This window comes from Stegodyphus dumicola, chromosome 4, assembly GCF_044657685.1.
Source record: "Stegodyphus dumicola isolate Sdum_Otavi_A_Nest chromosome 4, ASM4465768v1".
NCBI lineage: Eukaryota > Metazoa > Arthropoda > Arachnida > Araneae > Eresidae > Stegodyphus > Stegodyphus dumicola.
The window spans coordinates 185,341,968-185,363,760 of record NC_140771.1 but is presented as its reverse complement, the minus strand read 5'-3'; the positions used below and the strand labels follow the sequence as shown (position 1 = coordinate 185,363,760).

Below are 21,793 nucleotides of genomic sequence, written 5' to 3'. Positions count from 1 at the left end.
CCTCTGACTGAACGGATTTTGTTATAGAGAGCTGTATTGCATAGTAGTCTTTTGTGGATAATTGCGATAAGCGGTGACGTATAATAAGGATTACACATAGCAGGCTTCAGACATAAACTGTCTGCACTGATGGAGACTCCATAGAGACGCATTCATAAGCAGAGCAATTCAGTACTGCTGTACGATATGATGCATACGATAAGACATAATTTTTGCTAATACCTGCGAGATTTCATATAAGTTTTGGTAGATTGAACTATCATACAGGAAAACTTTATCGCTGCACATTCAGGCAGATTAATCACGACAAGCTCAGTGAAATTCTAACATTATTATAAAGCTAAATTATGATGCAGATAGATGTTAAAAATGTTGTACGATGCAAACATTGGAAATCTGAGAAATGAATAATATGGAGGCAAAATGAATAGAAAAAACTGAATTCATCTGGGTTATTAGAATGGAAATTTCAAAAAGTTACAAGAAAGTGACAAGCTGAGTTATAAAAAAATTGTGGTGAGAATTTAAATTATGCATAATACATGAAAGTAAGGAGACAAAGCACTATTAAATATAACACGTAGACCGGACAAAAGGAATGGGCACACACGTACACATAATATAAGAAAGGATAAATTGATATATTGCTGCAGGTGGTTAAATGGTAGTCCACATGAATATTTATTGTGCAGTAGGAAATATGTACTATAGTTGTTAAGCAGTGGTAAAAATCTCTTCTTTTATATTTTTCTTTTTCTTTTCTTATATTTCCTATTATAGAGTTTTGAGAATATAATGTTTGTATGCGTTGAAGTCAGAGGTAGGAATTGCAATATGCAGTGAACAAATGAGCGGGCAGGCAATGAGTTAGTGATCTGATTGCCTCTGTTGATCATAGACATACGTATCTGTATCTGCTACTGCAAACCTTAAGGAGTAAGAAGGGAAAGAACACTGGACACTGATTTAACGAGTAAGATGAGAAACTGAGAAGAATCGGTATGTGCTGAGGAATGTAGTCGAAATTCGTCTTCCGCCTCCCTGGGCTCTGACCCAACGGAGATTGATACAGGAGAGCTGTATTGCATCGTAGTTGTCTTTGGATACTTGTGATAAGCGAAGACGTAGGATAAAATTACAGATAAAATGCATCACACATGAGCTGTCTCTATTAATGAAAATTCTATAGAGACCCGTTGCTGTAGAATAAACCGGCTCAGTTGGCAGCGTCTCCGCTTGAAATATATTATTACACTCAGAAATGTGATTTTTACCAAAGATGGAAGATGTTTGCGTTGTCATGCTCTTCCTACTCCGATAGCGGTTTAAAAGCCGTCTAACATACATTTGAGAGGCAATGTGAGGTAATATTTGCTTTCTTTGTATATACTTTTCAACTCATTTCTTTGTTCCTTTGTTTTTGAGACGATTACCGGCCACAGTTTTTCGTTCTCATCTGGGCTATACGTATGACAGTTATATTGCACTTCGTTTAAAGAAAATTAAGTTCGTTTAAAAAAGATCCGTTTTGTTGCTTCGTGTTCTAGTCGTATACGAGAGGAAGTAATCCCGCTAGGACACTAATGTCATCCATACATGCAGTGGGCCTTGATTATTGCCAAGGAAAATAGATGCTGTAGACTTATAATGTGCTTGATTTCTCGGCTATTCATTGGGAAGACCCCGACTACGGGAGCATACGTGTTTTTTTTTTTTTTTTTTTTTTTTTACTTTGTTTTGCAAGATGGAGTTTTGTCCCAGTTTGCACTTTGAAAAAGTTTCATCTTATTTATAATGGAATTCATCTTTAAATTTAGTTATTTTATATGTGGGTGTCATCCCTTGGCGGTTCATGTAGAGAGCTGCGAAGATACTGCCTAGGATTTGTACTTAGGCAGTCTCGGCACCGGGGGTATACAAATCATGAACCTAGTGTTTCTAAAGACCCCGCAAAGATTATTGTTGGCCCTGTGGTCTGGCACGTCCTAGATGTCAAGGCTCTAGTAGCACGTCGTGGCGTCCCAGATACTGGCGGGGATGACACTAGGGGGTTATCTGGGCAATTACCTTGGGCGACGGGCAACTCGTGTGGCTGGCAGGTAGCAAATCGTAACTATCAGTGTCGCGAGAGCGGTGTGTATCTCTCACCAAGGTGCGAGGAACTTTTGGGGTAGGTGCCCTTTTTATATTGGAGTAAGAAGAGCTGCAAATTTGGTTTCAGACACTGTAAGTTTAATGATTTGCAGCTCGAAGAGAATTTCTACACCATCTGTACCGTTTTTTCCAGTTCTTTGCGAATTCTAGCTTTGACGATAAATGCCGCTTTGTAGATGTGAAAAGTTTTGAGCTAGAGGCAGTTGGTGGTTGATGAGCTAACTCAATGGAAGGTTCCTCAGATTAGGATCTGCGCAGGAGCTGGGAGGTTGTTCGCGGACAAACCTGACATGTTGTTTCCTTCAATTTTCTTTCGTTGATGTGAACTAATAATTCCCGCTCTATAATGTAGCTGCAAATAGTTCTAAAAGTCTTTTCCAGGCGTTTGGCTTGGCGCAGAACTTATTTGAGTGCTGGAGACAAGAGTGTGCCATAGGCACTCAGCCACTGGTACTCGTGATGTTGGTAATCGTCGCATGCACACATGCATATCTGATAAGGCGTGAGTGGTGAGCGATTCTCTGTGAAGGCGTACTGGTTGGAGCTTAAACCGTTAGATTCTTGTAGATAGATGATATTTCAATCTATTAACTAGTAACAGTTTTCAAACTTGAGCTTTACAAATTTTTGCAAAATAAACGTCTATATTACAAAACACATAAGAATTAAAACAGACTGTTTTCTTAATCGAGGGACAAAATTTTTTAAAGGGAAGGAATGAAGTTTGACAAAAAAATCTATACGATGACAGAGTAGAAGAATATAAAAATATGCAATATCGTTAATTAACAAAAGAGAAATCAAATGTCTTTGATATCTTATTCATAAAATCACCCCATTCTATTTTGAAGATAAGTTTTATCTCATTAAGTTTTAAGATAACTGAACGCATTATAATAGTTAATATTGAGTCATCTGTCTGTCATTATGAACACTTGTGTCACTGTCAATCTAATTATGGTACAGGATTTCCTCATTAATTTTAGTTGAATTAAGGAGCACGTACTGTCCCCAAAATCAGACAGAAATGAAGGGTGCTTCTGAAAAAGAAAGCTCTTCAGATTTACTGCTCTCAAGACTGTCCATAGTCTACATAAAACGTAGTGAACCTATTTGAAGTCTATTAAGTTTTAAAAATGTCAGAGCGAATCATAAAATGAGAAACAAATTTTTGTTGTTAAAATTTGAGAAAAAAAAGTTTTGTTTAACCTTCGCAATTATAGTACTGCATGTGTGCTAACTATACGCTCCTTCGTATTGCCAATTTTCAGGTTTTTAGCAAAAAATGATTAGTTTTCCAGTTCGTCGAATTTGTGCTATTTTCCAACTGTTTTATAACCAATTGGCTGCTTTCTTATATTATGCTCGACTTTATCAACGATTTTCTAACCCGTTTTCTTATCTCTCCACCTTGGATAAAGTGTCTTGTATTACGGATCAGTATCATGGAATCAGAGTTATTCAGTATCATGACTTAGATTCTTCGAGTCATTTTTAATTGGAGCAGTAAATTACTTCTTGGATTCAGCGAATGAATGTTCAGAGTTCTTATAATTCTATTCAATTTGTTGGCATTCAAGGCACGTTTCAACGTGAAACTCGAATATCTGTACACATTATGACAAAAGTTCTAAATAAAGTAACACTCAATATTTTCCAGAAACAAACACAATTTTATTATATTTTTATAATTAAAATCTGCATCTTTTCGAATATTAATTATTGTCTTCTTTTCACAAGCTCATTTAGTGCCAATTATGTTTAAAGTAGATCACATTAAAAACAAAATAATTTTTAAATGCTTTCGAAATGATGAAATATTATCTATCGAATAATCTGTTATACAGAGGAAGATTGAAATAACACTCATTGGGCTTTAAATAATTTTAAATGAAAACCTTCTTATTTTCATCTAAATTTCTGGTGATTTAATATAAAAATTTAAATTTTAATAATTAATTTTAACTTAAATGTGAAGCTAATAATAATTTCGGAAAGTGTCCTTTATTTTTCAATTTTCATGCAAATTTCTTCTTTAGATACTTCATATATCTCGTTTCTTCACATGGATTTATAGAACCTCACGTATGTAACTGATTAATTTAGAAATTAGGGATGAATTACTGTTGTTACAAATATTTATGATTGTTCATTAAGAAACTGGCCAAATATTTATATTAAGCTGAATGCGAATTTTCTACATCTGAGAAGACACTGTTACTCTATATTAATTCTTGCTGTTTAAAGTGAAACGCTTAGTTGCAGTCTTTTTTTTTCTTTCTATAAGTTTTAAGATTGTAGAGTTCCCCACTTTGTAAATGGTAAATTATAGTTGAACGTGAAGAATTTTAAGAACTCATAAGCGAATAATCGCTTGAGTTCGCGTGGCAAGAAACAACAAAATGGACGGGTAAATAACACTTTATTATTCAGATAAGATTTAACAGAACTCCGTTTTGGAGTGTACAATAAAAGCCGACATCTGTGCTTGAACTTAAGAGGTAAGAAGTAAACTAAAACTAATCTAAACTAAAGAGATATAGCCGAAGCTATCAAGATTCTAACTGAGTTGTCCCCTTAACGCTAATTAACTGCGAAGCTATCATGGTCCTAAGTACGGCCGAGCGTAATAATAGCTTACGAGAGAGTAACCAAAAAAGGCGGAAGCGTGCAGACAGAATACCTGGTAATTCTCTCGCTAATATCGAAGGACTTCGCTGTTTAAATACCGCTCTTCCTCATTATGTATTCAGATGTGATTCTAAAACTACGTTCTGGCCAGTAGTAGTAAGTTGTATTTAAGAATTTGACAGGAAAGAAGTTTAACTCAAAATTTAACTGTTAATAAAATTAACATAATTCTTACAAGATGACAGAGAGGTTCTTAATCAGCGTATGAAAATTTTAAGAATAAAAGGTAATTTTTAAAAAACGCGAGACAAGACGCATTCTTTATACTGATAAGAAGCACATAAAAGTAATGCATAACCAATTTACGTCCTTTATATGACAGATTATGAGTGAATATTTAAAAAATACCTTTCTTGCCTATGCGTTTCCTGAAATACCAATAGATAATTACTTCAAAAATGAGAACAATGTTAAATATCCTAATCCGCAAATAAATTTATGTGCTGCAAGTAATTATATCCAACTTAGAGAGAAAATAAATTTCAGCAATTTGTGTAATGAGCACCTTTGAGTGACTTTTTACAAATATATTTTATTTCAATTTACCACACCACTCCTAAATTTACTCAAAATATATTTAAATGGATCAGAATTTGTTTCACGTTATAACGTTGCGCGCCTCCAACTTGCACGCAACCAAGAGGTGACTGTTAAAACTTGTATAAAAGATAGAGCCTTGTGAAGGGTTTAAGTCCCTTTTTATTCAATGTAATAAATTACAATTGCGTCCTCTTGACGCTTACAGACTGTGCCAACTTGGCAGTCAAATAAAAATAATAACCTGAAAAGAAAGTAAAGACAAGATTCTAACTACGAGGCTCTCTAAAATAACTAACTCACCGCGTTTTACAATACCGCTGCTAATTCAGCAGACTTGGAGCTCACTGGAACAATTACCACTACTTCCCGCCAAGCACATAGGCCGCAACGCGGGGTTCTTCAATTCTCGCTAACTACCTCCGCGCTCGCTAAGTAAGAATATCACACCGAACTCGTTTCCTTCTATTTAAATCAGAATACTTCCGCTGATAATTTGAATCCTTGCGCGTTCTACTCAAATTTACATATTCTGGCATTGGCAGTTCCAGGGGAAAGTAAGGCTTGACAGGAAAGATAGTTTAAACTTAAAATAAATGTTAGTTAAAATAAATATAAACCCTACATTTGCCGCTGCCAGAATTTGGAAAACTTGGAAGCAGGTCCTACAAACGACCTGTTGTAAGTTTATCTAATTCTGAACTAACTGGCAAGAACCTCGTTTACACAAAAAAAATCTTATGTAACAATTATATACTAAAATTCTGTTGCTCGTTACAAAGCTTTCTTCTTACAGCACCTTTTCCTGGACTTCATCAATCAATCTTGGTCTATCCTTCCAGCATCTGGAAGGAATAAGTATCAGTATCTTTCTACATACATTATAATTTACACTTTCTTGACACAATAAATTTTTGTTTTTAACGATTCGTTTTTCTTAGTTATTGCTTAATTCACATTCATTCAATTTTTCAAGCATTAATTTAACTTTACCCTGGCTCTCCACCGTGTGTGGTGTCAAACGGGAATATTCGTGTTTTAGTCTTACAACACTTCCCCTAACCACCATGATTTGTTAGAATTCAACGACCAAATAGACACACCTTACTCGACATTCTACAACTCAATGAGCTACTTTAATATTCTTAAAAATTCAAATGTAGGTGGAGAACCCTACAAAACACATTCATTCTAACTTCCCCCTCATTCATCTTTAAACATGCAGGCTTTCGCTCTAAAGCATGACTTTACAGTTTAATACTTAAATTTTGACTTCATTGCTTTTAAGCATTCACTTTTAGCATCTACAATTTTATGCTTCTAGACTAAATTCTACTTTTACATAACCTTCAAGTATTTACATACATTTACAAATTTTTAATACATATGCTTTTTACAATTTACCATAAAATGAATAAGAGAAAATAAATTTTTACTTTACTCATTCTTCGCCAAGCTGGCGGCACTGAAAGTAAAATTCTTATTAATACAAGAATACGAAGTTATTTTTATCTCCGGCCAAATTTTGGCTTTAACATAACAGAATTAGTCTTTCGACCAACAGAAAATGCTTGTTTTTAGTTTTTACACTTAAAGAAAATAATACTTTTGCCTTAGCTAAATAAAGTAAAACAAAACTAAGTCTCAACCGAGACATATTGACTTTCGTCAAAACATAGAACTTCGTACTTATGCATAACATTTCGGAACAAAAGAGAAAAAAAATTATAGAAGGTTTTAACTTATCTTTGAGTTTTCGATGCTTGAAACTCCGTCATCCGTTTTTGGCAAAATTGATCCCAAGTTAGAGGTTTCATGGATGTCAATCTTCTCCTTATTGATCTCCGAGTGTCGTCCACGTTGCTTTTTCTTTTGCGTCCTCTACATGCTGGCCTCTTGACGGAGTAATCGTCTGGTTGTTGGCCTTTCCGTTTCTGCCTGGGACGGCTGGTCTTGACGTCCTCCGGTCTGGAGTCCTTCTTGAATTTCTTCTGTTCCTCGTATTTTTGTGCCTCCTGCTGGCGTTTCAGTTTCCGGAACGGCGGCCTTGGTGGCACCTGACTCTGTGGCCGTGTGCGCGTTCTCCTTGATGTGTAATTTCTCCTGCTATCCTTTGTAGGTGGTATTTTTCTATTTACCACGGTTTCTTTACCCGGTTCATCTGTATTTTTGTTTTTCTTAAACGCCGGAGTTTGAAAATCATTTTTTCTTTTTGATACCGACGTCCGGGTTGTAGAAGTGCTAGGTCTCTCTTCAGTTCTCTGTTTCTTGGGTGGTGGAATAGTTGTTGTAGTCTCTGGCCCTTCTATTTCGTTTAGACTTGAGTCCTGCAAGAAACTTTTAAGGATTTCAAAATCATTTGGATTATAGTATTTTTTCACCTGGTCGGGACTTGCTTTACAGATTTCCCCTCTCTCGTTAAGATATAATACTACCCCTTTGATTTCCTGAATTACATAGGGGCCTTCAAACTTTGGAGCTAGCTTTGCCATAAAATTGTCTGGGGCACTTGATAAAGAAAATTTCCGCTTCAATACTTTATCCCCAACTTTAAATTCTGCTTCACGGCGTTTTCTATCATAATAAAGTTTCTGCCTATTTCTTGCCGTATCCGAGGTTTTAAGTGCCTGATCAATTAACTTTTGCACATCTTGTTGTTTAAACTCCTGCTCTCTTTGTCGCACAAAGAATAATTTATCTAAAGGCGTAATTAACTTTCTGCCTAAAAATAATTCTGCTGGAGTTTTTCCCGTAGTATCATGATGTGCCGTTCTTAAAGCATAAGCTAATTCATTTATGTAGCCATCCCAGCGCTTGTGATGTGTGCTCACGTAACTGCGAATTATTTTTACTATGTTTTTCTTAACTCTTTCTGCTATGTTAGCCTGTGGTCTATACGGAACCATTTTGATATGGCGTATGCCAAGTCCATTGCATATGTTTTCAAATATTTGACTACTGAATTGTTTTCCGTTATCGCTAATGACTTTTATCGGTGCACCGTATTTTAAAATGTATCTGTGTAAGAATGCATCTGCGACTGTTTTGGCTGACGCGCGTTTAAGAGGAACAATTTCTATCCATTTTGAAAAATGATCTACTATTACTAAAAGAAAACGATTTTTATTTAACTCGCTCTGGGGGAAGGGACCAAGGAGATCTATGCCTAAAATTTCATTCGGAAATGTAGCGCGAATGCTATTTAAGTATACCCGGCCGGGCTGTAATTAATATCATTTATTAACTGACATTGATTGCAGGACCTGACATACGCCGTTACTATTTTGTATAATTGCCTGAAATATACCGCCTCGCGTACCCTTTTTATAGTCTTTCTGACCCCGAGGTGGCCCGCTGTTTTTTCTTCGTGCAACTCCTTCAAAATGCTTAATCGAAGCGAGGCTGGGATGACTGGTTTATACTCAAGATTTTCGTTTGTTGTTTTCGTATAGAATAATAAATTATCTATTATTTCATAGTTTTTTGCTCTATTTCTTATCGCATCGATATCTGTGTGCTCAAAGCTTTCGGGGTCTTTCAAATAAGCATAGATATTTCCAAATTCAGGATCAGCTTTCAGTTCAGTAATAACCGTATCTCTAGAATCTAAAATTTTTAAAGTCAACACAGCGCATTTAAGTTCATTTCCTTCGTCGTCCAGTTTTATACGAGAAAGTGCGTCAGCTACATTGTTTTCCTTACCCGGTTTATATTTTATTGTGATATTATATTCTTGGAGTTTTAAAGCCCATCTTATTAACCTGGGCGTTAGGTTTTTTCCCGAGTAAAGTCTACCAACAGCCGCATGATCCGAAAAGACTGTTACTGGCGATTTGCCGAAATAAACTCGAAATTTGTGTACAGCCATTAATACGGCTAATGTTTCTCTTTCTGTAGCTATATAATTCCTTTGTGTCTGATTCAATGTTTTACTAAAAAATGCCAACGGATGGTTATTTTGCATAAGAACCGCACCCACCGCATAGTCTGACGTATCTGCTGCAATTTCCAGGTTTTCGTCCCCCTCAGGGAATTTTAAAACAGGGGCATTAATAAGCGCTTCTTTTAATCTTTCAAAAGCTGTGTTAGCTTCCGCTGTCCACGTAAATTTACTCTTTTTTCTTTTGATTACTAAGAGTGGTTCAACAATATTAGCGAAATCTTTTATGAAAGATCGATAGTAAGAACATAATCCAAGGAAAGATGAAAGTTTCTTGGCGGTGTTGGGCGGTGGGAAATTCTTAATAGCTTTTATTTTTGAATCTTGCGTTTCTATACCCTTTTGCGAAATTTTATAACCGAGATATTTAAGTTCTTTAGTTGCGAACTTGCATTTTGAGGCGTTAATTGTAAGAGCGGCTTCTTTTAATAATTTAAAAACTTGTTCGACGTCATTAATGTGTTGTTCCAACGTACTACTCGTTATAATTATATCATCTAGATAAATTAAAGTTGATTTTCCTAGGACAGGCTTTAGAACAATGTCCATAGCTCTCTGGAATGTTGATGGGGCCCCACACAACCCAAAGGGCATGCGTAAAAATGCATAAGTGCCCGATTTTGTTATAAACGCGGTTTTGTGTATATCTTCGGGTCTCATAGCTATTTGATAGTAGCCAGACGTTAAGTCCAAAGTAGACATATATCTTGTCGATTTGATCTGTCTAATGATCTCGTCTATAACCGGCAAAGGGTAAACTGGAAATTTAGTAATACTATTTAGTTTTCTGTAATCGATAGCAAACCTCCAAGCCCTTTTATCCGAAGGAGGAAACTCGTTCTTTTTCCTATATAGTACGACTGGACTCGCGTACTCACTATTTATGGGCGTTATTATTTTATTCTTTAACATCTCCTGAATATGTTCTTCGATGATTAGGTCTTTTTGTTTATCATAACGATACGGTTTAGTCCTACAAGGTTTTTCGGCATTTAATTGAATCTTGTGAGTCACGATTTGGCAGTTTCCTGGTTTTTCTGAAAACAAATGAGAAAAATTACTCACCACTTGCTGTATTGCTTTACTTTCCTGGTCATTCAGATGGCTAAGGTCCAATTCAGGTGTCTCCACAGGTTCCACCACCCTCTGGTCCATCTCCAACACCACGGAACTATCTTGAAAATTTAATTTGGCCCTCGCGGCCCTTAAAAAGTCCATACCTAAAATAAGAGAGTGTTGTAGGTCTTTCACCGCAAAAATTAATACTTTGAGATTTTCCTCTTTTACCTGTAAGTTTAATGATAATTTCACGATGCAGTGACATGTTTTTCCTTGCGCCGCTATAATTTCCGTATTTTTTGTTTTAAATAGTCGTACCCTATAAAAATTCTTTTGGAAGAAATTTTCACTCATAAAATTTCCTTCTGCTCCTGTATCGATGAGGGCTTCTACTGGTACATCGCCAACCAGGACTTGTATAATTGGTAGCTGTGAGTTTTTTACGATGACCGTGTTTAAATGTCTAGCTGAGGGTTTTTTTTAAACTTCAGGGGTCTGGACCCTCCCTTTCACAGGCCCCTCTACTCGTTTAAAGCTTTCCTTTCAATCTGTGTCTTCTGGGTACGCGGATGTTTATTTTCAAATTTTCTTTTTGGGCCTTGACCTTCGAGTTTCGATGCGTTAGCTTGATAGTACTTTCCCCCATAAGAGCGATTTCTATTTCTGGTTTCCTCATTTGAAGATTTCCTGCGGGTACTTTGAGAATATGTTTCCCCTCTCGCTTTTCCGCTATTCTGCGATTTTGAAACTTCACCGCCAATTCGAAAAGTTCCTGCAATGTGCTTGGGTTTCTAATTTCAAAGTAGTCTTGAACAGCGGGTAACAATCTTGGTAATATTATTTCAATTATCTCCGCATCGGGTTTTTTTCCATACAGCATATCCGTTAACTTGATTTTTCGTAAAATAAAGTCCGTCAATTCTGCTGTATCCCGTTGGTAGAAACTATATAGTTCGGCTTCCAGCCGTGCGCGATCTTTCACTATGGGGAAGGCCTTTACTAACGATTTTTTGAAATTTTCAAATGTATACGTCGGGCTTCCAAATTCACCTAGAAGAAATTTGCCTATATTTTTCCACCATAGCGCGGCCTGTCCTCTTAGTGCTGATGTGGCGATGGCAACTTTTTGTCTTTCAGGCACAGGGTAGAGCTGAAAGTGGTTTTCTAGACCTTCGAGAAATACCGCCACCGAATTTTTTCCGTCGAAATAGACGTTTGGCTTGATTGATGCTCTCAAAGTCTGGACCAGGTATCCAAATCCTTCTAACTGAGTTGTCATTTCTTGGTGTTGTCCAGCGGCTTCCATCCAGTTTTCGGCCATTTCAGTTCGATAAGTGTTCGGGCGCCAATATAACGTTGCGCGCCTCCAACTTGCACGCAACCAAGAGGTGACTGTTAAAACTTGTATAAAAGATAGAGCCTTGTGAAGGGTTTAAGTCCCTTTTTATTCAATGTAATAAATTACAATTGCGTCCTCTTGACGCTTACAGACTGTGCCAACTTGGCAGTCAAATAAAAATAATAACCTGAAAAGAAAGTAAAGACAAGATTCTAACTACGAGGCTCTCTAAAATAACTAACTCACCGCGTTTTACAATACCGCTGCTAATTCAGCAGACTTGGAGCTCACTGGAACAATTACCACTACTTCCCGCCAAGCACATAGGCCGCAACGCGGGGTTCTTCAATTCTCGCTATCTACCTCCGCGCTCGCTAAGTAAGAATATCACACCGAACTCGTTTCCTTCTATTTAAATCAGAATACCTCCGCTGATAATTTGAATCCTTGCGCGTTCTACTCAAATTTACATATTCTGGCATTGGCAGTTCCAGGGGAAAGTAAGGCTTGACAGGAAAGATAGTTTAAACTTAAAATAAATGTTAGTTAAAATAAATATAAACCCTACAACGTATTTATTTGTGTGCAATTTATAATAAACAAGGAACTATAATTTATATAAAAATGTTTCTATTTATCTTTAAGAAATTCATTTTAACAAATCTTCCTTAAATATGACGAAAAATGCACGAAGGTATTTTAACTACCTCTCTTTTCTATAATCATTATTAAGTTGAATTTTCAAAAATGAATATGCATTCAAAATATATGAATATGCATTCAAAAGTATGATGTTTCAACAAATGTTATTTCTGGCATCTGTTAATTGAGATGCATATTGCGTGTTTTGTTAAGGAAGAATTTAAATTTAGTTTTTTTTTGTACCAATTTTTCCTAAATACAAATGAGATACAGTTTATATTTTGTATGTAGATGTTTATTACTTTAATAACAAACTTTCATACTACAAAATGTATTCAAAATTATTTCGATGAAAGGAATTTTACAAAAAAATATTAAATTGTTTGCAGAGACCAAACCATTCGTCGATTAAATGCTAAATATTAATTTAGATAAACTCAAATATGTTTGTTATCAGTTGTTGTTATTTGATATCCATGTTGTTTTGTTTAAAATGTTGCTTTCTTGCTTCTCTTAAACAGTTGACTATTGATCTTACAAACCATGAAATAAATCAACTAGTACAATTATATTAAAAAATGTTAAAACAGGATGAAATAATTAAAACTTCAGGTAATTTGGACGCACAGAACATGCAGAAATTATTCTCCGATCATCCACATCTGGCAATATGAGTAGCAATTTTATGGTCGACCATACAGCCGAAGAGAACTTATATGGCAGTTACGGGTATTGCAGGCCATGTGGTTTCAGTTTTATGCCGTTGCACTCGTTGGCGGATATTGTAATGACAGCTTCTATGTCTAGTCATCAATAGATTCATTGACTGATCAGACATTTTCATTTGATGATAGACCTGGAGACCGTGCCAGACAATAATGGAGTCAACATCCCACGCACTGAAGAAATTAAGAACAGCGTAGTGAGTAGTAGTGGCCTAACATTATTTTTCTGAAAAAAATTCTTAAAAAATCAGATATATGAATATAATCATTGAACGGATGGATTTATTGATTTACCGAAAATAGACTAAAGGTATAGTGTTATCTATTGTTAAGGAAAGTCATTATTTTACCGTTAGTTTAGTTTAGAATTTAACCTAGTATTCGTAAATATAGTTTTGAAATTTTTGACATAAGTAAAGTTATAAACCGTTGTAATACATGGTTCTAGTTTCAACTGTCTTTACAAGCACGAATGATGTTGTACCTGAAACCAGCAACAATTACTAAACCTCTAAATATTTTTTCATGATGACTTCAGGTTAGAAAGCTTTATGTATCTTCTGTAAAAGGTTCAACTAATGTGATGACATATATCCATCTTTCATTTGCAAGACGACTTACAAAAACTCATACTATTTTCCAAGTTGTGCTTTTCGATTAATTTTACTACCTGAGTCCTGTCTTCTACTTGCATTTGCACATGTATTAAAATTAGGTAACATACTGTTTCTGGCAAAGTTTGAGAAGAAGCTATAGTGGTTCCCTGCATTTCTAAATTTTCTTCTCATGTAATTTCATTTATTTTACGAAACAGGCAAAAAATTTCGTAAGTTAAAATTTTTTGTTGGTCAAAGATTTACATGACAGGCATTGGTAAATGGAAATATTTCAACAATTCCGATATTTACTAGATTGGCATAAGAACAGATCAATTACAGCAAAGCAGGCAAGCAGAAGGCAAATAGTCATATTCCAGGTTTCTTAAATTTTCCTTCCCTAACTCATTATGGCTTAGCCAATGTTCAATATATGTTATTTATAAACTGTAATATGAACTTTCCGTTATATTAAAGTATAGGTTTGGAGTTTTGTGATGTATTTTAGTTGTGCAGGCATTACGTTATATCGATAAATGAGAGGCGAAAAATGTGTAATTCTCTCGCCGCGTTTCGAACTCCGGAACTCCCAAATATGCATCGAGGGTGCTCCCAGTTACACCACCACGAAGGTATGCGGAAGGAACGGATAAACACATAATCTGCCTTTTAAAGGACACATAATACGCATTTTAAAGGACATTTGGGGGTGAAGGAACCCAGTCTTTAAGTCCTGGTGCTGTCGAACTAATCTATTGCGTTCGGGCACCACTGTAGTGTCCTTTATATGCCCTCGCCAGGATTCGAAATTGTGAGCTCCCGAATACCCATCGGGCGGTCTTCCCGTTACACTATGAAAGCACGTGGGAAAGAGGGCGAAAATATCTAATCTAGCTATGCAGTTTTCTTAAAGTTCTTGCAGTTTTTATTTATTTTAAAAATATCATGAATTATTTTCTTTGAAATTGCAAAGCATTTGACTTTTCGCTATTCTAATTTAACTATAATTTTCATAGTCAGCATTTTAGATCTGTCATGTTCTCCAAGTTTATTTACAGTAACATTTTCTAGGTGATAATAATTGTATCACTGAAAATCTTTACCAACTCAAAGTTTATTCGATTATTTTTGTTAAGTTCCAATCACGTTCCATTGTGCTAAATAATTAGCTAATTCCTTTCAAACAAGAAGCAATCTCTGTATATACAGATATGGAGAGAACGAAGAGACTAAATATTTTAGTTAATTATATTATTTTAAGTAAAATGGAGATAATACTAAACTCTTGAGTAATTTTTAATCATTAAAATAAGCAATAATCAGATAATTTTTATTTAAATGTCCACCAAATATTTAAAGAATGGCAATAATGATGTATCAACTTTTGCCAAAAATAAATTTTTATATCCACTTAATTTACTAAAGTGAAGTATTTTTACGAGTAAGGCACGTCAGCTCTTGATATAAAGTATTAAATGAGTTAAGCACATTTTTCCGATAATTTTATTTTTCTCTATTCTGCACGTATTGATTAATGGAAAATTACTTCGAGCTTGTAAATCATATTGATTACCAATAATGCTGACATAATCTAATCGTCTTTGTTGCCGCATTCTAATAAGTAATCATAATGAACCTTTGACACAAAACCCCGTGATATATCTGTATAATATGTAAAATAGTAGTTTTTCATTTCTCAGATCCGGATATTTTAAGTTATTTACCACGAATATAAATCCGTTTTATACTAGAAAGTAACCAATTTTATCAAAAAATGTATTTAACGATTTACACCAATTACTTCTGAACTTAAAATACTTTAAAATCAGCGTTTTCTTGCACGTTGTATTTTGACAATCCTCTGCAAGACCATACTAGGCATGCTATATTATTGAGTTTAAAATGAAGATTTTTTTTTCATAATTTTTATCATAAGTTAAAAAATCTGTTGTGTACACCACATGACTTCCTTGTACGGAATATTAAATTATACGCATTTTTTCTTGCATTTCATTTAAACTTATTGGATTGAATTAAATCTACTTCTCCGAAAGCGCATAAACCAAAATAGAATAAATGCATTCTTTAAAATTCACTCTAGTATTTGTTACCATAGCAACACTCTGGCGCTAGATTCGCTTAACAGTATTATATTTCGTTCCTATTATAACTCATAATGCACAAAATTGATATCATTTAAAGAATAGAATTATCTAATCGTTGCCACATGTTCTATTCAAATACTATAATAAACCTAGAATGATGTATAAAAGAAATTAAGCAAATAAAACATAAAAGAAACAGTTTTTCACAGACGATTGAGTATTTCTCATTCAATTAATTCAGTTCTCACTTCGCGAGAAGGCAAAAATACATAAAAACTCAAAATATCTGTATTGAAAATTACGAAGTAAATCTTAAACACTTATTTCCTCGAAAAAATTCCAGAAAGGATTAAGCATGATTTAATTGGCAATAATAAAGGAAGGCGTTATCTTTATTGTTGCGAAGCTAAGTTTCTCTAGATTGGCATCAAATCCACTATTCTGCTCTATCAAATGTAAAAAAGCAATGGCCGCCATCAAAAAAATTATTACGTTTAGCGGCACTTAAATAACTTTAAAATTGTTGATAATTCTAAAAATATTGCACACAGATTTACTAAAGGCATAAAAACCTTAACCGGAAGCTAAAAACAACATAATTCATTCATTTTTAAAGCAAAAAATGTACAATTTACAAACATATAAGAGTAAAGAAACTGAGATCACTGAGCCGGGTAACAGAGTGGATATATATATAAATATATTTATATACGTTTGGTGCGGCCGATTGCAACCAAAATACGAGGTGCACATCTACATGTTATAGCAGTCCTATATACAAAATTTCAACGTTCTGAGGCTACTCGTTTTTGAGCTATGCGAGATACGTACGTACGCACGTACGTACATACGTTCGTACAGACGCCACGAAAAATTCTCTTCAGAATTAATTTTAAAGCAGTTTTATAATTTTTTGGAAGAAATGAGTCTTTTATTCTGTCCTTACGTACAGATATCACGCGAAAGCATCGTTAAATTGCATTCGATAGCAGTCAAAATGGATATTTTCGTTGAAATATGCTGCCTGAAACTTTTCGCGATTACAATACTTCCTTTTTACTTCGTACAAGGAAATAAAAAGCATGTTGAATACAGCATGAAACCCCCATTCCACTAATATAATATTGGATATATCATCAATGAATCTGGCAACTTTACAGATATTTTGTTTTACTTTTAGCATGCGCCATATAATGGAATGTTACCACCTGATGTTGTGCTTTAAGCTTTCAGTGTGCAAAAGTTTCTTGGACAATAAGCACCGTTGCTTTACTTTGAAAACACATTTTAGAACAGAAATTCAGTGTTATTCAGAACTGCTTTCCAAACGTGATTGAAGAGCTTAGAAGAGACTTTATCAACTAATTAAAGAAAATGTGATAGTCTTAAAATGTGTTGGAACCTCTCAGATTATTGACAGTGCGAGGCTACCTGAGAAACAAAGTCTGCAACTGTCGACAGTACGTCATACAAAGAAATGCTGGTAATTCAAAAATAGTGTTAGGTCTTTGCGGTGCTAAATCTCACTATATGAATAAAATATGCTAGATAGTTCATTGATCTATGTTGATTAAAACTGGTCCGTTCTAAATGCAAAGCAAATGTAATTTCTTTCAATAAAATACTAAGTTTATCAGTAATATAATTACTTTCACTTGACAAGCTATCCCGTTCAGTGAAGTAAACAGCTATCTGTCTCAACTTACTTTCTGAAATTATATTTTAGCATAGTGATTTATTAATTCTTCAGATAATTTGGAGCAATTACTTAATTTATTAATCTATTTAGCGTCTACTTTATACGGCAGAACATCGATCTTGCCTAAACTATTGTTTTTACATGTTAAGTTTGCTGGATATGCTCTGTGTGAATAATGTTATGCACCTCTGTATCCATCTAATGTCGAATAGTAGTTTTATTGATTTGATCGTTAGTAAATTTTGCCGCTTGCTCAATGTTTCTCGTATGGACTATTTTGCTGATTTTTTTCAAAGTACGTATTGATTATTTGCCTTTTATTTACTAGGAATTATAAATCTGATAACACAATAATTTAATAAAACTTTACTTATAGCCTTTATCGCTGTATTTAAGTTACTAACTCCATTCCCAAATTTGCATGTTGCAATAAGTTCATTTCTGTCAGTTTTCATTAGTGTATTCTTGTTTGTTATCAGATTTTTCAGAGCTAATTTTCAGCTTGGGCGAACTATAAGTAATTTATTATACTATAAGTATTTTATTTTTTTTTTAAAATTTATTTCAATTTATGCAAGAAGCCTTCTCGATTCCAGCCTCTAATCTATATAAGTATTAATTTATATTTTTCCTAATTTAAGATACGATTTCATTTTATATATCTGTGCATTTGTCAGTTAAAGAACAGACTTATCCTTTCACGTGTAAATGCCCTCGAGCTTTCACTCTCTCTCTGTATATATATATGTATATATTACGCGAGCGTTTGTGCGCACACAGGTACAAAAGCATAAAAATGAGAAAGTAATGATTCACAGCAGGAAACTTTTCTTGCACTCTTAGAAAGTTTATCGAACGTCTGGCGCTCTGGCGGATTCATTTGGCGAGCATTTCTCCTTGGCATCCTTTTGAAAGTAACTCGATCGGCAACCCGCTGAGAGACAAATTGTGTGGTATTCCAGCGACGGCTACAGTTTGTCAGATAGCAAGGAATCTGTGGCGGCACCCTTCCTGAACGCGGATGTCCGTCACAGCTTCGTTATAACAGCCTGACTCCAGGTGACACTGACAGATGGGGAGCATCGAGTTGGATACGAAGACCGCATCGTTTAATGCGCGAATGAAAACGCTCTTCGGAATAGGAAGAGTCTTAAAGGAAAAAAGTTAAGATAGTTTAGTATCTTTACAAAGTAATACCGCGTGCGCGAAACCACGTGCATTTCAGGCTTCAGAGTTTATGAGTGGTTGATGATTTGTTAATTTTGAAATCATTCCTCACCTAATTTTTAAGGGAATCAGGTGCTGAACTGAAACATTTATTTTGTATTCTTACGATTTATGAAAATGTCATTCCAATATTTATTTATAAAATTACAGTGAACTTTTTTTAATGCATTAATTTTGAAACTTGATGGAAGGACAAATTGAACGCTATATGCTAAAATAACTAATGCACAAAAATTAAGTTTATTAAATGCACATTTGCCGTTAATAAAGTGATTCGCTTGAATCTAAATTAAGAACAATATTTGCCAAAATGAAAATTCGTTCTGGAAGGATAAAAAATATTCCCTGTGATTGTGCCGAACATGCTGCAGTTTTGTTTGCAATTATTGTTCTTCAAATAACTACAGGTAAGTTATTTATGTAATAGCCGTAGTCAAAATCAATTTCTTAAATAAATTAAATTTCGAAATATGTGAAATCACTCAAGGTTGTGATGCAGTTTAACAAAAAATTTGTTAATTTATAATATCGGTTTCATATAATTAAGAATTAATTATCCGCGAATTTCTTTTCATGTTCAAACCATAATTACTTTGATGTTAAGTGAGTATTATCATAATTATTAACCAAATTAGCTAGACTGTTTTACATTTAAAATGTAATGGTTAAGGGAAAAATACTTAAATCGTATTTTTCGTTCCTGATTCTCGTAGTGGAGTATTGTACACAGATGTTAGTAATTTTCATAAACAAAGGACGTTATATAAAATTCAGAGCATTTTTTTCCCTAAAATATTATGTGCAAAAACGAAATTATGGTTTCAGATATTATTACAAACCATGGAATAAATATTTAGTAGATAAGCAATTATTTTTCTCTCAGTACCAAGCTATAAAACTAATAGTATATGTCGCGCATTTGATAACTTGTTTCTTTCTAATGTCTCTCGTTTAAAATACTGAATCACAAGCATGTTCGAACAAGCTTTTAGCTTTAAATTCTTCCATTTTCTTGGACTCTTACTTCACTTTTCTCAGTAAGAATTCCTCTAAATAGAATGAAATCCATTTTGGCATCAGATAAAGTTTGTGTCTATTTATCGAAATTTATCGCACTTACTCAGAAGAAGAAAGACAGCATAATTTCAATATTAATACTTAACATTCAGTTTTTTCATTTCTAAAGTAAAATACTATATATATATATAAAATACAAGCATATATATGTATCATTCTTTAAGTACAAAAGATTAGAGCCATATTAAAATTTAACAACCCATATGAGACTGTTTGTAGAATTTTTTGGATTTATTAAAATCAGATTTAAGTTAATGTACACTAAGCAAAGAAAGCAACGATACTTGAAATATAATTGTCGTGGGAAAATAACATATATTATTATCGCTTACGAACTAATGAAAGTTAACATATAACAAACATTAGGAACTGAGAGGAGAGTTCTGCCAGTGCCATTCCTGCAACTGGAAAAGGAATTTTTTAAACAGGTAATAATTTGTAATAGTTAAATTCTTAACCTTAACAGTTTTAGAAAAGTTTTCATAGTATGTATTTCTAAAATTCTAACTGTAATTCAAATTATATTTGAAATAGTAAAACCTTCCTCAGTAAAAAAAACAAATAATTTCAATATTGATATTTAGAATATGAGCTCTAATTGCAATTTTTATCAACATAAGATTTAAAATATTAGTAAAGTTAAAATGTAAGGACAATTTTAGTTTACTTTTATTAAATCTGTTAAATTCCACACATTTATGATGGATCTTAGTATAAAAACATTCATGTTAATTTTGTGCAGCCGAAACATTTCTCCAGTTTCATTTAATGATTTACATTTTAGAGGGATAAAAGTCTTAAATGTAAAAGTAATGTAAATGTATAGTCAAGAATAGTCAATGTAAAGAAAAAAGCAAAGTTGTGCATGAATAAACTACTATTATAATAGAAATTCCTTTAATTACAATTAAAAAATAAAATTTTAAAAATTTCCCACATTTAAAGCAAGTATAAAATTATTCGTAACAAAAACACTGATTATATACACATAAATTCACTTTTGGAAGCAATTTGTAGGACTAAGTGATATACAGATTATTACCATAAGTAACTAAAAATGCGATCTTTCTTTCATATAAGCTGCACATATGTAAACAAAGAGCAGAGCAATATAAGTGATTATTTTCATGAGGTAAAAAGTAACTTTTAAAAATATTTCATGTCAAAAGGTCTCCGTATATAGATTTGAACATAAACTTGATTGATTGTTATTCTTGAATCATATTATTACTGAAAATAAACATTATTGATTATCAATTATTATTATATAATTCACTCATACAAATTATTCAACCGGTGTACATGTCAGTACTGTAACTGTGATTTCATAGTTAGTTACAGTAATAAGGAATCATGTTTATAATTTAAATCATAAATTAAAAATCTTTGATGAATGAGTTTGCAACAGTTCTTAGAATCGGTAATTTGCCAAATTATGAATGTAAAGGATAGGAAGTAAAGCACGTTTTCGTAGCGCATCGGGAGGCACTGACTTAAAAGAAAGATGCCCTGAGCTCTTCTAGAGCCAAACTCTGATATATCAGTTATACATACTGGTAAATATTATGTCATTACGAATTTTAATACATATTCTCCACAACCAATTCCTGAAATCATCATGAGCTTTTTGAATTTTTAAACAAGGGGAAAAGTTTCTGCATATTGAAAACACAAATGTAAAAATGAATGAGACATGCCAGTCAGAGAGATATTCCCGATATATGAGGTATTGCTAAATTAAACAAGCACTACACAAGAAAAGAAATTTATGCTTAGTATTTTCTTTCGAAGATTTCAGTGCTTTGAATTTGCTTGAAATAGCAGGATGTAATAGCGAAAATGATGTTACTCATATGTGCCTGTGTCATTTACTTATTATATCCATGCCTATATAAAAAGGCACATACATATAAAGAAAAATGGAAAAACAAATACATGATTATGTCGTAATTAAATATTTCTAAAACTTTCTCAAAGGAAATTTTAGAAGTGTGAAGTTATA

General features: G+C 33.8%; 1 protein-coding gene across 2 annotated transcripts in view; it reads left to right on the top strand.

The window, feature by feature from the left end:
- The first annotated feature begins 18,460 nt into the window (after window positions 1-18,460).
- Window positions 18,461-21,793, top strand: part of LOC118201867 (cell adhesion molecule Dscam1-like) — a 476,421-nt gene continuing 473,088 nt past the window's right edge. For both annotated transcript variants that reach the window (XM_085815870.1, XM_085815871.1), the window contains exon 1: window positions 18,461-19,121. In XM_085815870.1, coding sequence (XP_085671996.1) covers window positions 19,025-19,121 — 97 coding nt within the window. In that variant the 5' untranslated portion in view covers window positions 18,461-19,024. The remainder of the gene's footprint in view (window positions 19,122-21,793) is intronic.